This window comes from Mustela nivalis (genome assembly GCF_964662115.1).
Source record: "Mustela nivalis genome assembly, chromosome: 9".
Classification (NCBI taxonomy): Eukaryota; Metazoa; Chordata; class Mammalia; order Carnivora; family Mustelidae; genus Mustela; species Mustela nivalis.
This window is the reverse complement of record NC_139028.1, coordinates 72,016,867-72,041,640: the sequence shown is the minus strand read 5'-3', so window position 1 is coordinate 72,041,640 and position 24,774 is coordinate 72,016,867. Positions and strand designations below refer to the sequence as shown.

Below are 24,774 nucleotides of genomic sequence, written 5' to 3'. Positions count from 1 at the left end.
CCCACATTCATTCCCTTCATTTCTGACTGTGCTTTCCTTGATCAGGAGACAAAAATAAGACGCTCCCCCCAATGCTGCTGGCAATTAAGAAGGCAAGATGAAGGCATGAAGACTCAGTCCCTCCTGAGAGCCGATGGGGCCAAACAGAGGTGTTTCTGGGGAGGCCCGGTCTTAGGAAGCAGGCCTGCACAGTTGAATCTTGAACTGTTAGCTCTTCTCTGCATCAGCATCCGATAAGAGTGGCACCAAAGCAGCTTCTTCCTGTACCAGTGATGTCACGCAGGGAAGGGCCCCGGGAGCCTAAGACACCATGTTCTCAAACCTGGCTCCCTATCATATCCCCTCAGGAGCTGTAAAAATACTGATGTCCAGGTTCCATCCTTACAACTTTTTATTCACTAGGTACTACTATTCACTATCCAAGAAAGACCAAGTGTCTTCTGTGTGCACTATGTGCCTATTCTAGGCCCTAGGGATATAATGCTGAACAAAACAGTCCAATGGAACTACTATAATGGAACTCACCTTCTGGAAGGAAAGACAAAACACGTAACTACATATTATGATGTGAGTAGTAATAAATGTTGAAGGAAACCAGATCAAAGGGATAGAGACAAATGGCAAGTATGGGGCTACTGTAGAACGGTGGCTGGGGAGGGCCTCTCAGAGGAGGTCATGTTTGAGGAGAGGTCTGAAAGGGTCAGAGAGCTGCCCTGAAATTTCAGAAGTCTCCCCAGGTTTCTCTAGGACATGAGTTTCAGTGTGACAGACACACTGCTTGTTGTCTTCACGGAATCTCAGCGCCTAGAAAGTGCCAGGCCTGCCGCAGGCACCCACCAAATGTGTGTTGGACAGGAGGGATGGAGGACAGCACTGTCACTGCCCATACCTGATGCGACAGTCCGCTCTGCAGCACGCTGTTTCTGGCGATTTCACACAGGTCACAAGTGCTCAGCTTCCACACTTGAGCTGCAATCGCATATTCTTCCATAAGGGCTTCCTAGATCCCCCCCGAAAGGAAATGTATTAGACAGTAGGATATCCCCTTTCAATCCTTCACACATCTCCAAAGCTAGAAACATCAGACAGACATTGCAGCTCTACTTTTTCTTTAAAGTCTGGCACCTGGATAACCAAACAACGTTCCCACCCCACCGCCCCCTTAAATGATGAATTCCTAAGAGCATTTTTGGCAGATTCGCAGGTTTCCCAAGAGAGATGTCTTAGAGAATGCCTCCACGTGGATTTGTTGACCGGCACATCCTTGAAGCCCTGGGGCAGGCCTGGGGATGCCTGCCTCTGCTCTCCTGCGACAGTCTCCCTGGCCACGCACATGTTAAGTACGTGCTCTGTAGCTTTGCTTTTTCACATCACTTTCTGAAGATTGTCCAAAAATCAAAGTTAATCTGAATAAAGTATGACAAGTAGAGAATAAGAAATGATCAGGCGGTGAGACAGTAATCCAAGGGGATTTAGGTTTGAGTTGTGCTTTCACTTTATCCCCCAGGATTTGAGATGTCTGCCATTGGTCACAAGCTCTTGGACACCCCACTGCCTCTGTAACCGAGAGCAGTGGTTCTCAAAGTGAGATCCAGGGACCCCGAGGCCTTTTGAAAGGACATCCCTCTTCCAACCATTATCTTTGTGAGGCAAGATTTTCATCATATGCTTTGATAAAAACAAGGCATCACAACAGATTGAATGCAGATGCAGAGACGAGAATCCTGCTGTCTTCTATTAAACCAGACATTAATGAGGGTTGCAAAAATGTGAAACAATGCCATTCCCAATGCCATTTTTTTTGTTTGTTTTGGGAAAATGTGACTAATTTTCGTAAAAATTGCTATTTATGTTACCATGTAATAGAGTTATTAAAGCTATTTTTAAATGAGTTAATATTTTTCAGTTTTGCATTAGTTTCTATAATACACTTAAAAATCACTAGATATAACTTATGTAATCAACAGCTTTCTGAAGATCTTTAAGGTCCTAAGAGTATAAAGGGGTCCTGAGCCCCAAACCTTGGAGAGCCTGTGAGGCACTTCTATTTTCACTAGTCAATGGCTGGTCCCCAGGCATGGCCTCATCTCTCCCTTCCTCTTCCCTTGCCCTGCAGATCCCAAGTATTCTAATAATAATAGTGTTAACCAAATGTTAGCTTTTTTAGTATGTGCTATATTCAGACACTCTATTAAACAGACTATGGTTCATTATCTTATGAATCCTCACAATAAAATAGAGATAGACATAGAGACAATTGCATCCCTGTTCTATAGATGAAGAAGAATAAGATAGAGATCAAGTAACTTAACCAAGATCACAGAGATAGTAAATGCTAAAGAAAGGGAAAATTGAGAGGGCAAAAAATTAAACTGTGCCTTCAAGGGTCCAAGAACTCCAAAGACAGGGCTCCTGGAAGGAACACTTTTTGCTCACCAGGAGCTTACCTCTTGCCTTACTGGGCACCACGCCCCACCCCAAAAGCAGAACTGAGTTTGCGCTCCAGGGCCTGCAGTATGGGAGACGGGCCAGGACTGGGGCCTGCTGGGGTGCCTGACATCCTCACCTTTGTGTAGTGGAACTGCATGGGGTCGTCGGTGGAGAGAGAAACATGCAGTCCCTTGTGCAGGAATTCCCTCAGAGGGTTTTTGGAATATTCAAGAAACAGACTGTTGTTGCTAAGAGGAGACATGGCAATGGGGATCTGAGCAAGGTAGTAGAGATACTGCAACACCGGACTCTGCAAAAGAACCACCAAACTCAGTGATGAGCGCCAGAGAGGGGAGGGAGGAAGGGCGAGCAGGAGCCTCGGGGTCTGGATAGCATCTGAGCAATTCCCTCACCAAGCCCAGAGTTCCCCAAGGGCGGGGCACCCAGACCCCACCCTCCCCTCCCTCCCTGCAAGTTCATCTCGTGCCCCTCTCTTCCTGGGCTGCCCTCTGCCCCAGTTGTTGGGAGCCAACAAGATCCCGCTCAGGGCAGGAAGGCAGCTGAGAGGCCCCAGGCTGCCCCCAGCCCACCCACACTCTGCTCCTCCTCCCCCAGGACTTCCCCCAGTGGGTCGGCCTGAGAGATCCCAACTTTGGTGGTTCTGCTGCTTTGACCACAAACATACAGGCTGAGTCTGTAAACACTCCAGCTCCTCAGAGATGGGAAGGGCAGGCCTGACGAGGCTAGAGTGGTTTTCTGATGTACTGCCTGCCCCTCACAGAACTGGGACACCCCCCTCCCCAGGATCAGGGCACAAGAAGAGTCTGAGCAAACATCCTTCTTATGGAAGTGATCCAAACTATGGAGAAGACCAAATGGGCAGAGTTCGTAGCTGCATTATTTACACAAGCGAAAAATTGGATGGACTCTGTTCAACAACTGGAGACTAGTTGAATCAATTATAAACTGTCCAAGCGGTGGGCCATCCTTCTAACCGCCTTTAGAATGAACATAAGTACTATGTTGCAGCACAAAAAAATGCTTATTCAAAGAGCAGAAACAAACAAAAAACCTGTGCTCATAATAACAAGCATGTTAGAAGTATGCTTTTGGAGGGCGCCTGGGTGGCTCAGTGGATTAAGCCTCTCCCTTCAGCTCAGGTCACAGTCTCGGTCCTGGGATCGAGCCCTGCATCGGTCTCAAAGCCCAGCGGGGAGCCTGCTTCTCCCTCTCTGCCTGCCTCTCTGCCTACTTGTGATCTCTCCGTCAAATAAATAAATAAAATCTTAAAAAAAAAAAAAAAAGAAAGAAAGAAAGAAATGCTTTGGTAAAAAAAGATGGGAATTCTAAATACCAAAAAGCTGGGCGCCTGGGTGGCTCAGTGGGTTAAGCCGCTGCCTTCGGCTCAGGTCATGATCTCAGGGTCCTGGGATCGAGTCCCGCATCGGGCTCTCTGCTCAGCAGGGAGCCTGCTTCCTCCTCTCTCTCTGCCTGCCTCTCTGCCTACTTGTGTTCTGTCAAATAAATAAAAAAAAAAAAAAAATCTTTAAATACCAAAAAGCTAATAATAGCTATTTCTTTTGAAGTAATAGCAGTAAGGATTTTTTTCCCATTTCTCCATCTTTTGGAAAATCCAAATTGCAATGTGTTTGATTATATTCCTTTCATAATTAAATATGAAACCAAGATGACGATGGACAGCCCGACCCAGAAAAAAGCCCCAGCCTTTTAACGTCACTGGCCAGAGCCTCTCAGGGGCAGACAGGAACCCAGGTGATCCCAATCCTCCCCGGGGGGAGGCCAGAGCAGGACCAGCCTTGCAGGGTACACTTCCGTGAGTCGCCTGGTTACCTTCTTGAGGAGCAGCCCGTGGGAAATGTTGTCAGCGGTCAGGAAAGCAGACACCAGGTGGGTGATGGAGCCAGCCTCCCCACAGTGAGGCCGGAACAGGAAAGTGCTCAGGCCCCGTTCCCTGCAGAAGTGAGGCACTTGGTCAGCAAGGACCCCCTGCTTCAACCTATTAGGGGCCCCTACTAAGAACCCACAGGCCTGAGGCCTGCACCCCTAGCTCAGGGCCTGCTCCAGGGGGAGAGACTTGCCCATGGCAGAGTCAATACAGCCATCACAGGCACTCTGGAAACCACCTCTTCCAAAATATAGAGTGCCAGGTCCAGGGATCTTCAGAACCAGGGGATGCCACCTCCCTCCCCCTGCCCCTGGGGAACAGATAAGGGATGGAATGGTGGAAAGAGACCCTGCTCTGTCCCCGTTCATTCCTCACCTTCTGCTCTTCACCAGGCCTTGGAGCCCAGGCTCTCACAGACCTTCAGAGCAGCAAGGGCCATGAGAAACCATCAAGTCCCACTTCGTGGTCATAAAACTGGTTAAACCCAGAGGGTGGAGTCAGGCATTAGGAACCCCTGGGCAGGTCAGCAGCAGAGCTAGAACTCAAGCCCCTACCTCCAGAAGCTCAGTCTGGACTGCCCCTCCCCCATACCAGGCCATCTCTTTTCAATCCCGGTCCATCCAGAACCTTCCTACTCACAGACAACACTGGGTTAGCCTGAGCCAGCGAGGCCCCATGGCCCAGCAGGGGGCAGGAGGGAGGCTAGACTTGCAAGGGGGTAATGAACAGGTCCCTGTGGGCTGCCCCGGGCTCCCGACTCCTGCCAGAGTTGCCCCGTGTGTGTGTGTGTGTGTGTGTGTGTGTGTGTGTGTGTGCACTGGTGGGAGACTGTACAAGTGAGGCCACTGGCCGGGAGCTCCATGTGGGCATGGGTTTAGTCCGTGTTGTTCCCTATTCCATGTCCTGGGCCTGGGACAGTGCCTGTCACATAGAAGGTACACACTTGTTACACACATCGTGCATGAACACCGCTGGTATCGTGGAAAGAACGCAGGCGTGTGTCGGCACATCCCGTGTCTGTGTCAGAGGCCAGAGACAGACAGGTACACACAGGAGTTGGGGGGCACACGGATGCACCCGTGTGTACAGGCACAGCCTGGCCACACTGTGTACGATTGTGTTCGCAGTCCCATGTCGTGTGCCGGGCGCATCACGGGTGTGAGGCGAGGGGCACGCGGGCTTGTGCGGGGCCGGGCCGTGCCAGGCCCACCCACCTGCGGAGGTTGTTGAGCACCATGATGTTGGCGTACATGTAGTACAGGTAGTAGCTGTACGGCGGGTTCTGCTCGCTGGTCCAGACATCCGGGCTGGGGCTCTTGTCTGAGAACATGTGGTCGCTGTGCTTGGACTCGTCGTCCACGCTGTCAAACCCTGTCACCTGGGCGGGAGGAGCAGTCCTGTCTCAAGCTGAGGCCGATGAGCTGCCAGAGGCCTTGAAGTCCTGGCATCCCAGGCTCATACCTTAGCTGGGGACTGTGCAGCCTGAGGCCATGTCATCCCAGGACAGGGAGTGGGCACAAGCCCACAGTCCGTCCTTCCGTGGCCCAGGAGGCCAGCCTGGAGAGTACCAAGCCCTGGTGTGATCATGGTGATGGCAAGGGAAAACTCGGGCTGCACCAAGTGACCAGTGGAAGCCATACCCACCACCCACCTCTCTGCTGTGCCAAGGAGGAGCACCGCAGGGTAGCTAGCAGAAACGGTCATCAGCAGCATGGCTATGAGGGGAGTGGAACCGGTGTTTCCCATCAGCCTACTATATGCCAGGCCCTAAGCACTTACCACACAACCATCAGAGCCACCCTGTGAGGGAGGTCTTGCCTGTGAACAAACCAGGCCCAAAATGCTCAGGGATCTTGCCCTCACAAGACAACCGGGCTCTGAGCCTAAATGGGCTCCAGGTCTAGACTCTGGGGCTGTAAGAGGACACCCCTGTGATGCACATTTGGGCCCACAGAAAACCAGTCTAAATGCTTCACAGACAAGTCCCACCCAAGAGGGCCCCGTGGAAGGCTGAGCTGTGGTCCCCAGGAGGGAGGCGCTCTGCCTTCTGAGCCCTCTGTCCTTCCACAGCAGCTGCTCCTCAGCTGGGGCCCGAACTTTGCCTTTAGTCACTGGCTTCCTGGTCACCTGGTCCCAGACCTTGACCATAGTGAACCCACAAAAGATGTAGCTTCTCAGCCACAGCGGCACTTTGAAGGGGCTTCTGGAAGACTGTCCACCTTGTTCCACAGCTGGCCCAAACTGGGGAGCCCCAGCCAGGTCTGCCAGTCCCTCCCATTCGAGGGACCTCGAGAACAAGGGACCTATGAGGGCTTGGCAGAGACTTCTTTGTCATAGAAACACGTGTCAAAGGCAGTAAGAAAACTGCCACCACAGCTCCCAGCACAGCCTGGATAGGGTTGGGGGCCAGGGAGGCCGGGGGAGCCCCGCCCTGCCCTCACTAGCCCCATGCCCTATCTGGACTCTCCAGGACCTGGCATGGAGGTAACATCAGCCCCTCTCCTGAGCTCTGTATCCCACAGATGCAGTGTCCCCAAGCACAAGATATGTCCAACCCCCAACTCCTGCTCCATGAGCCTGCTCTTCCCCACTTGTGGTAGTGACCCCCAAAGGCACCCTGGACTCTTCCCCCAGCCCACCTTCAGGCTTCGCCCAGGCCCTGTCAATACTACAGCGATGCCCACCTCGTGCCCAGAGGCCCTAGCCTGCCATCCGCCTGTGCCTCACTTTTCCTACGTGGGAGGCCCTGTAGCACATGGACAATACCCTGCTCGGGATCAGACACCCGCCTGCGAATGCCCGCTCGGCCAGCTCCTAGCTTCATGTCTCTTCCTCCTGTGTGAACGGGTGCTGGTAGCTTCACAGGACTGCTGTGCGAATTAAATGAGACAGTCCATGGAGAGCGCTTAACAGTGCTTAACACAGAGCAAGCACGTGAGGATTCCGCTTAGCACTAATACCAACAAAAGGACGTGACATAAGGTTGTCCTGAGACTGAAATGAGATCGTGTTGTAGCGAGGACCCCAGGAGGAGGCACCAAGCACTCAACAACCATGAGCTGTTATCGCGTCAAGAAGCCCCCAGCATCTCTCTCCAGGGCTGGAGTGGGGCCCCTGACTCTGCTCTTGCCCCTTTCCACCCATCGCCAGCCAGCTTCTGTTCCAGGCCTTTCTCCACACAACAGCCAGAATGATGTTTGTCTAAAACATAAATTCAGTGATGTCCCCCGGCCTGTTTAAACCATTCCTGGCAGACCCAACACAAACACAGACTCCACAGCCCTCCCCCATCCACTTAGCTCTCTGGAATATTCTCTCCTTCTTCCCCGTCAGACGCCCAGAACCTCCACGGAACTCTGGGCTCACTTCTCACTGTGACAGCCACCTCCACTCGGGGAGGGATCAGCTCCTGCTCCACTCATACCTTTTCTGGGTATCCTCTCCATTCCTTCTTTCCCTCTCCGGTAACTAGTCAGAAAAACAAATGTTGTCCGTCTCCGGTACTCAACCAAACAAGACGGGAGGACCATTATTTCAAGGTAAAAGCAGGAGCATCGAAATGTCTGCATTTCTAAAGACCTGGGGCAGCTGCTGGGTGCTGCAGGGGACAGGAACCAGTCTTTCCAGCCCCACCGGGCCAGGAACGGACTCCACCCCAGTCTTTGCCTACTGCTGTCTCCCTGACACCCTATGCACACCCCAGGGCTGCCCCTGACGAGAAGGGGACTTCCGCTACCTGGAGCAAACTCATTATTTTAGAAATTCCGTTTCTTGCCCATTCTGGAGCACATGAGAGAGAGGATCTGAGAAGGGAAGCCTGACCAAGCCCCCTTGGAATCCTCTCTCCCATCCACCGCTGTGCACATCGCCTGCAGCACCACCCACACTTACATATTTGAGGAAAAGATGAAGCTCTTGGTGATCTTGGGGGTTGATTGTGGCCTCAAAGAGGGGAAGGAAGATATTCTCCAGCATCTTCCCAAAGCTTGGCAGCAGCTTCTTTGCCCTAAATATGTCACTGGGGGAAAACAGAGACTTGCTAATTAAAGTGAACTCCTTGGCCTACGGGGAGGACAGCCCCATCCTTTGCTCAAGCAGCTTGTGTTCCCATAGAAACACCCAGAGCAGAGCCAGAGATGCAGCTTGAACACAGGTCCTTCCTCTCCTCTCTAGCTCCCAGCAAGGTCTGCAACACTAAGCACTGGTTTGAAGCTCAACATCCACCCCTGCCCATTCAAGAGCTTTCCCAAGCTACAGGCCATGCTGGGAGTGGGGTCTGGGGACTCAGGCTGACCCAATCTCTAAGAGATGAGTTCACCAATGTATCAGTGATCCAGACTCTCTGCCCCTCAGCTCACTTCCCCTACACTGCATATCCCAGCCCACTGAGGATCCATGAGCCCCACACCGGCCAGATGGAAGAAGCCAGTGGTCGTCTGAATCGTAGCCATGGAGAGAGCCAGCAGTGTAGGCTACCACTAAGTTTCTCACACCCAGGGTCTCAGGCAAAAGGATCACCCACCCTCAAACCCCAGTGAGAAGATGGGTAGTGGTTCCTACTAGGCCTTGCACAGGCTTGTTTGTCAACAAACAAGGGTTGAAGTGACGCAAGGAGCTTTGCCGACTACCCCTTGCTATGGGACAATGTCTAGGGAGGAGAGGCCCAAGCTGGTACCAGCACCAGCCCCACCAAAACAGTGCAGACCCAGCAGCCCATGAGCAATGGGCTGTGTCCCCAGAGGGCACAGCACACAGCAAGCCGCCTCACTTACTAGATCCGGGGCACTTGGATAATCCAGCGCATGTTGGGCGAGTAGACCTTGTGCTGGATGAACCAGCGAGCCAGGTTGGGCCATTCCTCAGGACTGCGGCCGTAGATGGAAAGCCGTGGCTCTGAGTACTGGTACTTGCTCTCCTCCAGCTCCCTGGCCACCTCCTAGCACCAAGAAGAGCTCGGGTCAGCCCAAGAGCACGCCAGCTGCTGGATCCAGCAGCTTCCTCCGTCACCAGCTCCCAGGCTGAGGAGACCTGATCTGTATCCCCTAGCTGCCATGTAACTGCTCCTCCACCCCAGGAAGGAGAGGCTCCTTCTTGGGGGAGGGAAGGCCTTTGCACGGTGCTGTGCATAACCAGGCCAGGCAGCAGAAGCATCTCCAGATGCCCCCAGCCAAAGCCAGGCTGCAGACAGAGCGGTGAGCCTGGACACTGTGAGTACCCTGCCCTCCTGCGGCCTGCGGTGGGCACCTGCAGCACCAGCCCGCCTGTGCTCAGGAGCTGGTAGCCAGGGCACCCTAGGCACCTGGGCCTTGCCCGCGCTGGATGGTGGACCCGCAGGGATTCGGGGAAGGGAAAACAGGAGGCCTGCAGCGCCCCCACCCTCCACAGGCAGGTGCTATCCGGCATCTTGGGTCAGGGGGGAGGCTTGAAGAGGCCCAGGGCTCACTTGCCTTGACCATCCGAGCGAAGTATTCTCCTCCCAGGTAGTTCTCAGTTTTCAAATAGAGGTCGCGCAGCTCACTGGCCCCCACAGGGTTGTATTTGGAGTTGAACTTGTCAAAGCGATGGAAGGTCTGCCGGCCCTGGAGAGAGGAGACCACCAGGCAGGTCGCCATATTGTTCCTATTCACGCACGTCTCCCCCTCCAGGCCTTCAAGAGGTGGCCTTATGTGCGGCCGCACTGACCAATGTCTTCTTTGTCCATTCTTGCATGAGCCCGTGGGAAGTCCCGGAGCCAGGCCGCGTGTCCTCACTCAGCCAGCCTGTCCTCACTGAGCCAGGCCTCGAGTGGGGCCCTCTGTGGGGACCAAGGGACCTCATGCTCCAAGGCACCATGGCTAGGAGCCCAGCTGGCTGAGTGAGCAGAAAACACCAGACGACTGAACAGTCAGTAACACAGTGTGTCTGTTACTGCTTGGACTTCGGAAGGCACCTTCTCCACATCACCTCATTCCATGTTATTTTTGTTTGTTTAACAAAGATTTTTTTTTTATTGTGATAAAATATACCTAACGCAAAATTATCACCTTAACCATTTTCAAGTGTACAGTTCAATGGTATTAAATGCATTCATCACATCACGCAACCATCACCACCATGCGTCTTCAGAACTCTCTCTCTCGTAAAACTGAAACCCTGTGCTCATTAAACAATGACGCCCCATGACTCCTTCCTCCTGCCCCTGGTAACCACCACTCTCCTTTCTGTCTCCATGAATCTGCCTACTCTGCGTGCCTCATACAGGTGAATCATACATTAAGTGTCCTCTTCTGTCTGCCTTTCTTGGCTTAGCGTCATGTTTTCAAGGCTCATCCATATCAGAGTATCAGTACTTTATTCCTTTTCAGGGCTGAATCATATTCCATTGTACGCATTTACCACATCTTGTTTGCCCTTTCACCTAGTGATGGACACTGGGGTTGTTTCCCCCTTTCAGACATTGGAGACAATGCTGCTGTCCACCTGGGTGTGCATGTATGTGTGTCTGTCCCTGCTTTCAGTTCTTCGAGGTATATTCCTGGGAATGGAATTGCTGCAATACATGGCAATTCTGTATTTTTCCTAGGACACTCCATACTGTCTTCTGCACCATCATTTAGTCTTTTAATAACCGTCCCATCAACAAGGCACATGGCATTCCCCATTTTATAAGCAAGGCAATAAAAGCGTAAGTGAATTGCTTAAGGGCCTATAACTCCCAGCTGGCAGAGGGGAGTTAGAACTGGGACCTGTCTGACCCCAGGTCGCATACTCTTTTCCCCTGTCTCATGGCCCTGTGATTCCCTGAGGCCAAATTCCCTGTCACCTCTCCATGCCTGGAAGCCACAGAGCCGCAGCGTCTCCCAGGTACAGCCACTGGGCCGCTTTCCTGGGGGCGGGACACCCACCCAGGATGGTGGGAGGCTCACTCACCGCATGGACATCCAGGGAGTCCACGGTGAGGTCGTACGGGTCCATGTGCAGGCTGTCGAACACCTGCCGCAGGGTGATCTTGCGGCCCCGCTTCTCGGCCACGGTCCGGTCGGGCTCGGTCTGGTACGTGTGCTTGATGAAGCGTAGAAGGTGCTTCTGGTTCATGCAGGCCGCCGCGTGGATGTGCGTGTCCACCTGCAGCACAGCGCCACCAGCCATGAGCCAGCCCCACTCCCACGCCCACTGGCAAGGAGATGGGGAGTCCCAGCCTCAAAGTCGTGTGCGAAACCTCAGCACCCATAGTCCCGCCGATACCTGGACCTGCACCTCTCCCCCCAGAGTCTCCTCTAGACTTTGAAACTGGTCCTCCCTCTAGCTTTGCTGCCCTCTCGACCTCGCCAGAGATCTTTCTAAAATGTAGATTGGATCTGGCCACTCCCCTGCTAACGAGTCATCACTGGCCCCCAGGTCTCCCCAAGAGAAAGACCAAATGCCTTCGCCTGGGGCTGACTTCCAACCTTAATTCCCTCCTTCCTGCTCCCAGCCTGTGCTCCCGCCATGACCCAGCACTAACAGGGGCCCGAGGCACCGTGCTATTCTGCACTGTGTCACTTGGCCCACATGTTTCTTCTGCTGGGCAGGCCTTCTAGCCCCTCACCAGTCTCATCCACCCACGTGGGATTCCTTATAACCTCCTCCACTTGGAAGCCAGTCCTGATCACCCCGGGACACTGACCAGCTTTTCCCCCGCCCAGCCAGGAAAGCTAGCACACACGCTCCCATTACCGTACATGTCTTCCCAATTCAGTCTACAGACTAGTCGACTCTGCCACTAGGCCAGGAGCCCAGGCCTCAAAGCACAGGGGCTTCAGCTGATGCACCTAAGTCTCCAACGCCTATCCCAGAGCCTAGTATGACTTATTTGTTGAATCAATGGATGGACAAATGAACAAATGATGATATCCACATCCCCATGTAACCCCAAGGGCCCGCCAAATGCCCCACAAAATGCCATCCTTCCCACTGACCCCTCTTGGAACATTCCCTTCAGCGGGTAGCCATGATGCAGTGGTGCCCTGGCCAGGCTGAGGGATGGCCTACGGTCAAAGTGCGCATCCTGACTCCCCTGGCCTGAGCCCAGGGGGCCTCAGAGAGGTGCCCAGGGAGATGGCAACAGCCTCCCAGGCCAGGACTGTGCTATTCCTTCCTGCTGCAGCCAGCTGGGCACTCTGCCATGACTGGGATAGGCAGGCGGCTGACCTGTGGCCAAAGAATGTGGTCCACAGCTGGCCAGCATCTCCAAGTCATGCCAAACCGGACATTTGATCTGCTGAGTCTCTGTGAACATTATACAAGCCAGCCCATGTCACTGGCCACATCACTGACTCATCGGGGCCCTTCCTGCCATTCATCCTGCCCTTCCAACAAGAGAGACAGACCACTAGCCATTAAAGATATAAAACCACTCAAAGCACCAAAAGCCAGAACATCACCCAAAACACCATGTAGGGATTCAGTCACCTCAGGGACAGGCGGGGCTTTTGTGGGACACCCAAGTAGCCAGCCAGGTTTAGCTCAGCCAGACACAGCTGGACTCAACCACCTCGGCATGACATAGCACATTCTGGGTTTTCTGGTTCCGTCCTCTCGCATACCAGTGACACATGGCAGGGGGTGCAGGCTGTCCTCACCCCCACAGGTCACAAGATGAGGGAGAAAAACAACTGGACAATCCAGAAAGCATCCAACCCAAACTTTAGAAGGTCCAAGGTGATTATTTTAGGAACACGCAAAAGAGCCCATCATGGGATGTCCGTGTTTTCAATTCACCGGAAGATACCAGTGTGTTCCTGCTTTCACATCGGGTCCTGGCTTTCACAACAGGACAGTTTACAAACAGGGCTGCCCGGCCCCCGGTCCCTGAGCCAACACTGGCCATTCCCCCAGCCATGTCAGACATCGGTAACCAAATGCAGCATTTTCACTAAGCTGTAGGAGTAGCCACGGCTGATTGGTCAAGTTTGGCACAGAAGATGAAGCCAGTTTGCTCTGCCTGATATGACACTTAAACCAACGTGGAGAAAACCCAATCTTACCCAAGTCCTCGGCAGTAAACACACTAAGCTCTGGTTCTTAGCTCTGAGCAAAAAACAAATGTCTCAGTTACACAGTCCCGCCAGCTGGGCCACGTGGTGTCCTAAGCCATGCGGTGTTGTGATGCTGTGATGCTACAGACACATTCACAAAGACCTGCTCCACACACCCGTGGCCACTCACAGCCTCTGCCTCCGAGCACGGCCCCAGCCTGCCCTCCCAACACTGACAGCTACCTTGGAAATACAGAGCCACCCTCGCAGCCCACCCTGAGTTTCAGAAAACCGGCTCTCCTCCCACCGAAGAAGCTTCCAGGGCCAGAAAAAGCAGCCAGCAACCAGGATGCAGGCAAGGGCAGGCGGAGGCCTGACTTGGAGCAGATCCGGGCCCGTGTTTATGGACTGCTGTGGTGCCAGAGAACAGGCCAATGAGTCACAGCACAGGGGTCAAGGTCATCCCTATCCAGAGAACACATTCACCCCAGACTGACAGGGAACACCTAGGGGTTCATAACCAGGACTCGATCCTGTATCACAGCCAGAGAGTAGCTAGTGGGCCTAGGAACACCCACGGGGGCCCCACCTCAGAAGCAAACAGTGTCTGAGCCAGTGCAGTTAGCAAGGAGCCCTTTAGCCCCAGAAAGCAGGAAGCTGCCAGGACCAGAGTGTTCATGCAGAGGGCGGGGTTGCACAGGCCAGGCAAGGAGCTTCCCCAGGCACCCACCTGGGCCTGTAGTGCATTTCAGCAGAGCTGAGAGGAGTTGGCATAGTGCCTGAAGCACCTACCTGTCTGAGTACCTAAGCCTCACAAAGAAGGAGCAAACAGTGCTCAGGGGTGAGAATGCCAGGTGGCTGATTTCTAACACAACCCCTCACTTCTACCTGGAACGCCTGAGACATTTCCGTAAGCCTCACAGCCCATGTGCTGAAGCCACCTCCCCCTCTTAAGGTCCCTTCCAAGTGGGAGTCCATGCCAGACCCCATGATGCTTAACAGAAGTGACCCTGGGGCCTACCTCGGGGAGGCTGTCGATTCATTACTGCTGAGTGTTCTCAATTAGGTCAGGGAGGCCTGGGTTCCACAGATGAGCCATATCCTCCCCTAACACCCGCTTCTCAAAGCTGACCCTGGGGAGGGGCAGTCATCAAAGGGTCACATCTTGAACAGAGGCCCCTCCAGAGATGAGGAGCCCACTGTGAGTCAGCTCAGGTTGGACCATGAGGCAAAGCCTAATCCCTACCCTTCACCCTGAGCTTCTCTCCCACAGTATGACCATGGCCCCTCCCTGCTTCCTCTGAGAAACCCAGGGGCCCCCACATGGTCCAGAACCTCACATACCTCTCACTTCGCTCTCCCCACTGCCCAGCACCACACTGTCACTCACACCTGAGTTCCTGTGACACCACTGGACATAGTCTGTCCTCTCCCATGGCACAGCACTCTCTCCTCTCAGTCTTTGGCTGTGCCCTCTGCCTGGAACGCCATCCCTTCCATTCCCTTGTCCTCCGCCCCTGCCCAGGCTGAGTCGTATGCACTCTTCAAGTTGGCTCAGTTCTAGGCTCTTCCTGGAAGCCACTCTTGCCACAATACTTCACACTGACAGGACTGGGCTGGGAACTTCTCAGGAACAGGCAGTGACTCCCGTTCAACATCAAACACCCCAGGCTTATCAGTGATATTAGTTAAGTGTAAGAAAATGGAAAAGCTGGAGGCCAGGACTATTTAACACACACACCCGAGCCCAGGCTACGGCTCACGCACCCTAGCGGAGGGGCAAGACAGGAGCACATGGGATCCTTCCCTACTCCTATCCAGAAGGAAGGAAACCACAAGTTCCCAAACCCAAAGATATTTTAACAGCCTTTTCTCTCCATGATGAATACATCCTCCACCTTAAAAGGAGCCTGGCCTCAAGTCTTACGAGCAATTAACAGACTGTACCATATTTTTCACGTCACAGGGTGCACTGCAACAGATACAGAACACGGACAAAAGTTCCCACCTAGAGTCATACCAAGTACAGTCTGAGGCATGGCCTGACAGCAGGCAGGCAACCCACCAGTCTAGCTTCCACACGTATACGTCACAATCTTCTGGCCAAGGAAGGCCACATAGGGGACCAGCCCCAGACTGACTCAGGGCATCCCACTGGATTGGGAGGGCACCCGGGAGGGGTGGCTCTCAGTAGTGGGCTACTGACGCACCTTTCTCACGTTATAGAAGTCTCGGTGTGGGTTACTCTTCAACTCTTTGAACTCAGACATTTCATTTAACATCTCATGCAGGCTGAACTTGGATTCCAGAAAGTTCAGTCGCCGGTGACAGTATGTTTTCCTGCGGGTGGGGAAGGGGGAGAAACCACAGCTGAGGAGAAGTCTCAGGGAGCTCTTCAGTTCGGAGATCTCCGGTGGCTGTGGGGACGGGCCCTCAGGTGGAAGGTTAGGGGGCAGCAGGGAGGGGTGTGGCCATTCCAACTTTCGGCAGACCCAGCTGGACTGTGCCCTGTGACAGGAGTGGACAGTCCATTCGGGGCATTGCAAAGCTGACCTTGCGACCTCATCCAAGTTCTCTGACTTCCAGCTTCGGCAGTTTATCCCAAACCTCTGTTTCCCATGAACACATATGGAAATGGCAGTACCCAGGACTGAGCAGAGAGGATGCTCGATAAAGGTTTCCCTCCTTATCCAACTTCCTTCCTTCTGTCTTCCCACCAATCCTCAGCCACCTTTAAGTCCTTAAAAGGAATTCCACCTCCGCCAGAACCTCAGTAATACAGCCAAACTGTGAGGCGAGTCCCACCTTGGCATGGGGAGGAAGCATCCTGTGACCTAATGCCTTCCCCAAACCCGAGACCTGAAGACCCTTCAGCTCTGAGGTTTCAGGACAAGCGGAAGAGGTGTTTTTATCCTGAGCAGATGAGGAACGTACAGATGTTTGTTACTAGGATGGAAACCTCTGCAGGGACTAATGCTCCTGCCAGCCAGCAAAGGCCGCCAAAGGTGGGAAGGCTCACGGCTCCTGGCCAGCTCCAGGTCCACACCCAGCCCAGGGGCCTGGCCATGTGCCACAGCCACACGGAACCTTCAACCGCAAGTCACGCCACCCTCCTTCCTGTGACCCCCAAACAAACAGCAGCTCTCTTGGCATGAAATCACTCAGCCTTTCATAAGGAGCAGCTGCCCACCCTGGGACAGTGTCGTCACGGTGACCAAGCCAAGCCCCAGTGCAGAGCTCAGAGGAAGCAGGAAGAGGCAGTCAGAAGGGATTTCAAAGGCCATCTCACCTAGTCCCTTTCCCTGCTGGACTGGCCTGGACAACCTCCTGGATAGAACAACCCTTCCCCCCCACCACACACACACCAAACCTCCTGGAATAGCCGGGGTCCTGCCCCTCCTATCCCTCCCCAGGCTTCCCAGCAAAGCTCCTCCTCACATGGCAGAGGCAAGCCTCCAGAAAACTGTTCTTTCCTCCCTGGTTCTTAGCTCTGCCCTCAGATCAGTGAGGCCTGAGACCCATTCTGCCCACCCCCCTGGGACCCACTGTCCTCGCTTAGAAACTGGCATCACTGCTTTCCCAGCAAACCCTGAAGGCAGGGCAAGAGAGGTTCCTGGGCAGTGACCGCACCCTTTCCCTGCCCCCTTCCCGCTCCTGGCCCAGCACTCGACCCAGCACTCAGCCCAGCACTCAGCACAGCCACACCCTGGCTCAGGGGCCAGGCCTGCCAAACCTCATTTACTGATGAGCCGAAGTGCTCACCAAGAAGGGAGGGGCCCAATGTAGGGAGACAACAGCCGGCCAGCTTAGCTCAAGCTGAGCCTGCAAGCATCCTGGGGATCAAGGCACAAAGCTCCCAGGCTCCCTGCACTCTCCCCTCCAGAAACACAGAAAACCCAACAACCAAAGCAACAGTCTTCTCTCCTCCACCGTCTATGATGCCCTAGGCTGGATCCTGGCAAGGATGCCGCCCTGCCTGGGGAGAGGGAGAACCGCCACTGTAAGGTGCACAGGTTGGCCCTGATGAGCAGAAGCTCCAGCTCCAGGATGCAGAAGAGACAGGTAGTACCGACTCTAAGAACACGCCAGCCTATGATGGAAAACTGTTACAGGAACCCACAAAGCACGGGGGAAAGCGGGTGATTTAAGTGCAGGAAAGCCAGGAGTAAAAGGGGGACCTGATTGGCCTTTGACAGCCCCTTCCTATAGGACAGCCGCCATGCAGAGAGGTGGACTCAGGGAGAGCGGGCTTACGTGGGGCCATCCGTGATGAGAGCCAGGATGTGGCTCATGTCCACGGTGTAGGTCTCCAGGTCAGGGTAGGGCAGGCTGTGGGGCTCCTGGCGCTCCAGCATCTTCTTGTTATCATACACGAAGAGGATGCCCCCCCGCATGCGAACCAGGTAGCCCAGGTTGGGGGGAGCATTGTCCAGACAGTAAGGATCTTCCTGGGGCAGAGGGGGAGGGTGGAAATCTGCAAAACAGGATTGAGTGATGGCAACATGCCCTTGACCTCATGAGCTCACGTGAGCTCAGAAGTCACCTACTCAGGGAGGGCTATCCTCATCATCTCAGCTAAAACCTCGTCACCCCAGCCACCCCTACCTGCCCTGACATCACCTGTAGCCCTCGCTCCTCTGTATCGTCTCTGTGGCATTTGCCGCTATGGGCAATAATTCCACTTACTTATCCTGGGACCTATCTGTTTGTCTGGTTTAGTACTGTATCCCCATTTCCTAGAACAGTCCCTGGCACATGGCTGGCACGGCAGTAAATGTTTTTAATTTAACTGAATTGAGCTTCAGCCTCCTGGGCATGAGAGGGACACCAGGCACATTAGAAAGGGCCGCTGTGTCTCGTAATAAAATAGTCCCAGGCAGCACCTGGGACTGCCCAGTGGGAATAATTGTCTCTGTCCTCCCACATCTTCCTGAGCCCGGGGCAGCCACGGGGCTAAATAGAAGGGGGGTCCCCCTCCTCCCCAGATAAGCACAGACTAGGCAGCCCACCCCCCCCCCCAGAGCGGGGAATGGCAAGGACAGAGCTCTCAGTCCCCAGGGCTGTTAGCCCATGGGAAGCCAAAAATGCCTCTTGGCCATTTGCCAGCTATGAGACTCAACAAAGCACTTCACCTCTCTGGTCCCACCCCCGCTCATCTGAGACTAACACCCCCTGCCTTCACCAGCTGTTGTGAAGGCTGCAAAAGTCGGTATAAGAGGGGCTTTGTAACAGTAATTCCTGACCCATCAATTAGACAACATTATTCTCATCACTCTTCCTATGATTTCTCCTGACTCTAGATGAGCTCTGCCTTTGGCCAAGGAACAGAGGTTATGCTAGATGGCAATAGATCTGGGGGCTCCGACTCTGCACACCAGCCAACCCTCCACAGGGCCCAGCTGCTCAGCTGCCAGCCCAGGCAGGGGGAAGCCTGGGACTCTTCATCAAAGAAAGCAGCCAAGGCCGAGTGACCTGCTTGGGTATCCCCCGGGCACTGCTCAGAACAGACCACCCCAGAGCAGATGTGAGGCATCACAAGGGCTAAAGCATGTGCCCACATTAGGCACAGCCCCCAGCCAGCTCAGGAGTCCCTAAAGTGAACCAGGATCCTGCAGGAAGACACAGCCTCGGCCTCACCAGACTCATTCCCAGGCCCCCTGGGTACTCTGTTGGCCCTTGTCAAGACTGAGGCAGGCGACATCGACTTGCCTCAGGGAAATGGAACCAGAAGGGCTGAGATTTAATCAGGGTCCCAGGAAGTCACACATGCTCAACATCCAGGTGTCAGAGCTTCAAGGAAAACCCAGACAGGAGACCCCTTGGCACCTATTACACCCAGAGGGCAGCCAGAGTCCTGGGCACAGGCACAGACCAGCAGGCCCTTGCCTGGTCCTCTGGTGCCAACTTTGTAGATGGTGGCTTTTTGTTGTCTTCATTCATCTTACCCAACTTACAGCCTCTACTGCTCCTAGGTCCTTCTCAGGCCAGAGTCCCCCAGCAACCACTCTGCCTATCTCTGATCTCTTCTTTCTCCAAATTCTTTAGCATAAATGCAGCTACCATTGACTGAACACTCACTCAGAGTGTTCAGTCATGCCAGTACTGCACTAAGTACTTCACGTGCACTCTCTCATTCAATCCTCAGAACAGACCCAGGACAGAGATATCAGTCCCATTTTACAGACTGAGAAACTGAGGTTTGGAGAAATACCTTGCCCAAGAAAGTTGTGGAGCTAAGACCAGAATGCAGGTGTGTTCGACTCCAGAGCCTACTTTCCCTGCTCCCAGAACATGCACTCTGCATCTACCCACCCCCCACTCTATCCCACTCCGTCGGCAAATTCAGCATTTACTGTCTAATGGTGTTGTTGTAAATATCCAGGATGAGACTGCCTCTCTCTGGGGGACTATCAAGCTCAGGGACTGTCCTTCACCTCTCTCTGAACTTCTATAGCTCAGTTCTACCCAGAGCAGAGCACACAGTGCGTGCAGACACAATGCTGGGGGAAACCAGGAAACATGGGTGTAGGAAGCCCAAGCCAGGGCCCTCTCCTTAAAACACCATCTGGGCCAAATACATACAGCCAGTAAGAAGTCCTGACCAACTCTTGAGCTGTGCCCCACTTAGGACCCCCATGCCCCACACCCACAGTGCCCTACCTGGGAGGCCTTCTTCCGGAGGCACAGTGTCTCCCCGCCGATGACCCAGGTAGCGGGCAGTGGTCCGTGGGAAGCGGTGGTAGGCAAGCCTGGCATACTTCTCCCGTATCATCAAGGCCTTGGCCAGGCTCTTGGCAGCCTGCTCATAGTCCTCCACAGTGATCTGCATAAGGGGGTGGGCAGAGAAGAGTCCACATAGTAGGACTGAGATGACTGTCCATAGCAAGATCTCCTGCTAAGTTGGCTTTCAGCTGACGGCTGAGAACTTGCGTTTCAGGTGTATGCCCACCACTCACTGACTAACAGGAGCGGCTCATCTGGCCTCAGTGGTTTGCACAAACACTACGGTTTATGCCAAACACCTGGTTTTCTCTGGGAGTCTGGAAGACAAGGTTATTTTTTTTTTTAAAGATTTTTATTTACGTATTTGACAGACAGAGATCATAAGTAGGCAGAGAGGCAGGCAGAGAGAGAGGAGGAAGCAGGCTCCTGCTGAGCCCGATGTGGGGCTCGATCCCAGGACCCTGGGATCATGACCTAAGCCGAAAGCAGAGGCTTTAACCTACTGAGCCACCCAGGCGCCCCTGGAAGACAAGGTTATTAACCTTGGGTTCTGAGTCTCTGATGAGCTTCCAGGGTAGACGACACTTCGAACATGTCACACGGCTATGGTGAAGGAATGAAGTGTGTTCTATTGATGCCACCGGGAGAGGCGCCTGGGCTCCTCCAGACTCTCCTGTCTGTACCTTTTCTGTACCTTTGCCCTGTGCTGACTTCACTCTGCATCCGATCACTGTAATAAATCCTAGTCCTGAGCACCTCTGGGCTGGGTCCGAGGTGTCCTCCTAGTGAATGACTGAGCCCGGGGACCCCCGGCCCAGGTGGAGAATGAGGGCGGCTGGAGACCCAGAAGTGCTCCGGCCTGCAACCCCAGGACGGGCATCGAATGCAGCTGGTTAAGCCACAGATGGTTAAGCCACCCGCCGGTTAAGCCACCCGCTGATGCACCCTGAGCATGAAAAGGGCCTGGACCACATCCCTGATGAGGGTGAGGCTCACCACTTTCATCTGCGAAAAACCAGGGGTCCCCCAGACATGAAAATAAAAACTCTGCAGGGCTCAGTCTGCTGCTTTGCCATCCCCTGGCCTCTGCTTCGTCTGTGAATCACCAATTCACCCAGTCCACAAGCACTTATGGCTAAGTGTTGGATTTCGTTTGGGTCCTCCACGGCAACCCATCCTACTGAGGGGGAAACTGTGAGCCAGCAAGGATAAATCACTCGCCGGAAGTTACAAAGTCAGACTTCAGATTCTGATCTGACTGGCTCCCAGCACCTAAGCATGTTCTGTCTCCCCGGAGCTGCCTGTTTCTCAATGAGGGAAGAGAGAGATACATGCCCACCTTCTAGTGGGCTCCTTCGTCCCCGTCAGACAAGAAGCTAAACAGACAGACATAACAGGACACAAGCGACCCACAGCAAAGGGAGGTCCAAGATGCTGGTGGAGCACAGGGCGGGGGAGAGGGGTTCCTGGCAGTTTCCTCACTGCTTTAATTAAAAATCACTTTTAGTTTGAAAATATTTTAAATACACAGACAATCACTGAAGATAATACAACAGACACCCATGTGTCTACCTTCCAGTGCTAAAACTTTTAATGTTTTTCATGACTGTTCCAGACCTCTTATATATTTGAATAAATAAATCACCACAGATACAGCTAAAACACTCCCCTCCCCGCTCTTTCACTCCGCTCCGGGCTCAGAGGAAGGAAGTTGGTACATAGCTTTCCCATGCATGTTTCTATACTTTCACTCAGCGTTGCTCCTAGCTTTTCCTGGATTGCCTGGGTGGCTCAGTGGGTTAAGTCTCTGCCTTTGGCTTAGGTCATGATCTTAGGGTCCTGGGATCAAGCCCCGCATCGGTCTCTCTGCTCAGCAGGGAGCCTGCTTCCTGCCCTCCCCCACCTGCCTCTCTGCCTACCTGAGATCTCTATCAAATAAGTAAATAAGTAAAATCTTTAAAGAAAAAAAAAAAAGAAAGAAAGTAGCTTTTCCTGTTTCCAAGTATCCCCATGAGGGCGTGTTAATTCCATTTTAGACCTTCTGGTGGATGACTTCTGAGAGCAGCAGGAATAGGTGAATAGACACACACATCTTAGAACCTTAGACAAAAATATGTCCCTGCCGATGACAAAGCCAAACACTTGGCAGAGCCAATGAACTCAGCAGGGCAAGGGGCTCAGACCATGGCTAAAGGCATCAGAAAGGGTGCTCAGGATCCCAGTGGACCAGCAGCCACCAGCCAGCTCATAGATACACGGGCCCCATGCCTGGGAGTAAGCCCACTGAGAGTCAAGGTGATCTGCAAGGTCAGCCTATCTCTCATTGCTCATAGCTCTCTGGGGCCAACTGTCCATTTCAGGGGCTCTGTGCCAGGGGACCGATGGAAAGAAGCTAGTTACTGCACCAGGCCAACATCATCCCATTCAGCTGGCTGCTAGCCTGCCTCTATTTCCCCCTTCTCCCATCCTGCCCACATGTCAGGGGCCAGATAGACACCAAGGACTCCTGGTCAGGAGGCTGTGACTTCAGAGAAGGCCTGCATTGTGTCCAATCCAATAAAATTCCCATCGATAGGAACTTCAAGTGTGGTATACCCACACAGTGGAATATTAGGCACTTGTGGAAAAAAAAGAAAAAAAGAACAAGAACAAGGATGTTCTTTATCTATTGATATGGCATTATCTCCCAGATGTACTGTTAAGTGAAAAAAGCTAGACTCAGTATGATGTGTATAGTAAACTACCATTTATGTAAAGATAAACAAATTATACATGCCCAATTAATTGTAGATACACATAAGAAAACCAAAACCAAGGGTAGCCTCAAACAATAAAATATTTCAGGGGCGCCTGAGTGGCATGATCAGTTAAGTGTCCAACTCTTGACTTCAGCTCAGGTCATGATCTCAGGGATGTGAGATGGAGTCCCGCTCACGATGGGCTCCACGCTCAGCAGGGAGTCTGCTTGGAACTCTCTCTCCCTCTCCCTCTGCCCCTCTCCCCACCTTTCATGTGTGTGCACCCTCTCTGAAGAAGAAGAAGAAAGGAGGAGGAGGGGGAGGGGGAAGGAGAGGGGGAGGAGGGGGGAGGGAAGAGAGGAGGAGGGGGAGGAGGGGAAGTGGAGGAGGGGGGGAGGGGGGAGGGGGAGGGAAAGAGGAAGAAGAAGCAGGAGAAGAAGGAGGGGGGAGGGGGAGGTGCAGGTAGCAGGCTGAGGGCCAGGAAGAGAGAACCAAACTTACAACTGTACCAAGAGATACTTCTCTTCAAGAAGGAAGCAATAAAAATGCATCATCCAACCAGGAAAATTAGCACATTTTCAGTGACTGAGCTAACCAACTTGGTTACATGTTCACTTTTTCATCAGGAGCCCTCTTCCTGGTTGGGAGGGTCTAGCCTGTATTTAAGGATACTGAGCCGAATCTCATGGAGGAGCTGAACCGGCAATGACTGATTCCACGCGAACAAGCCAACGCCTGGACGTGGAGTCCACTCAACATTTGGAAACACTCAAGGGTCCGAGCTGGCATCTTCCTCCGTGGCTTGCAGGGACAGAGAGCAGCCTTCTGGACCCACAGAACACAAGGAACCTGAAGGCCACAGGCACAGCATGCCAGCCCACAGCCCTCAGCCCCCCTCACAGGGATGAGCAGTGCCCTAGCCACACCTGCACCTCACAACCTCCACTAAGACCCTCCTTGTCTTCAGACTCCTGTGCCTCCTGCCCACCACCTCCCAGGCCCCCGCAGGCGGACCAGGCTTCAGCACAAGGGATGTCCCCGGTGGCCCAAGGACCCTGGCCTCTGCACAGGCACACTGGCCTTCATGCGCAGGGAGAGAGTGGGGAGCGGGAGATGCCTTACCCCGGCACAGTAATCTCCACTGATGGTGACCCGCTGGAACTCGGGCATGGCATAGGGCGCCGGCGTGGGCTGGGAAGTGGCACCAGGGAACACAGGAGTCGTGGGAGACATGACCGGACTGGCTGTCGGGGGGCCCTTCCAATCTTGCTGCGTCGGCATTTGCAGAGACAGCGACTGGGACCGAATCATCTTGAAACTTTTCTTTCTAAAAGCCAAGGACAAGGAAAAGTGGGAAACATCAGCCAGGAATTGGGGCAAGTTATAGTCTTTGTTATGTACATGGCAGAATTTCCTCTGATTCGTCATTGGTGCTGGCCCTACCATGAAGAAGTTGCTAATTATGCCTTCCTCTCATACACATCACCGCCTGAGATATAGAGCAGCCCTCCAGACACCCCTCCCTGGGATCACTGAGCATGGCCCTGGCCTGTTTGGACAGCACACAGAACCCTGGAGAAAGCAACTGTCTTGGGAGACAGAGGTCAGACCACACTGCCAGGGTTTCACACCAAACAACCAGGTCAAGTCACCCAAACTCTAAGCACCAGCACATGAACAGCCCCAGGAAGGACAGTGAATAGGGTCACAGGTGACACCCACCCTGTAGTTCACAAAGTTTGAAACTGGAACCCGGAGAGAGCATGACCACCCACTAGTCCCACCTCTTTTTTTCATGAAGGAGTTAGGGGCCCAGAAATAGAAGAGAGCTTGCTCAAGGTCATATGGCAAGGTGGCAGCTAGCCCTCAGCCTCCCAAGGACCTTGCTCCATCCTGTCACTTCTGTCGCTCCTTCCTCAAGCCTGACATGGGCCATCCTAGCCACTCCCACTGCCGGGCAGGCACAGACCTGTATCTCTAT

The 24,774-nt window shown here is 53.5% G+C and overlaps 1 protein-coding gene across 13 annotated transcripts in view; it reads right to left on the bottom strand.

The window, feature by feature from the left end:
- AMPD3 (adenosine monophosphate deaminase 3) overlaps positions 1-24,774 on the bottom strand; it is a 46,556-nt gene that overhangs the window by 2,143 nt on the left and 19,639 nt on the right. For 9 of the 13 annotated variants that reach the window (XM_082683079.1, XM_082683078.1, XM_082683075.1 and 6 more), the window contains 12 exons: positions 23,916-24,120; positions 19,993-20,155; positions 17,587-17,806; positions 15,543-15,672; positions 11,246-11,440; positions 9,784-9,915; positions 9,109-9,272; positions 8,228-8,354; positions 5,551-5,714; positions 4,282-4,402; positions 2,567-2,740; positions 890-1,000 (listed from right to left, as the gene is read on the bottom strand). In XM_082683079.1, the coding sequence (XP_082539205.1) occupies positions 890-1,000; positions 2,567-2,740; positions 4,282-4,402; positions 5,551-5,714; positions 8,228-8,354; positions 9,109-9,272; positions 9,784-9,915; positions 11,246-11,440; positions 15,543-15,672; positions 17,587-17,806; positions 19,993-20,155; positions 23,916-24,120 (1,906 nt within the window). The remainder of the gene's footprint in view (positions 1-889; positions 1,001-2,566; positions 2,741-4,281; positions 4,403-5,550; positions 5,715-8,227; positions 8,355-9,108; positions 9,273-9,783; positions 9,916-11,245; positions 11,441-15,542; positions 15,673-17,586; positions 17,807-19,992; positions 20,156-23,915; positions 24,121-24,774) is intronic. The other 4 variants (XM_082683070.1, XM_082683069.1, XM_082683071.1 and 1 more) reach the window with 2 other exon arrangements.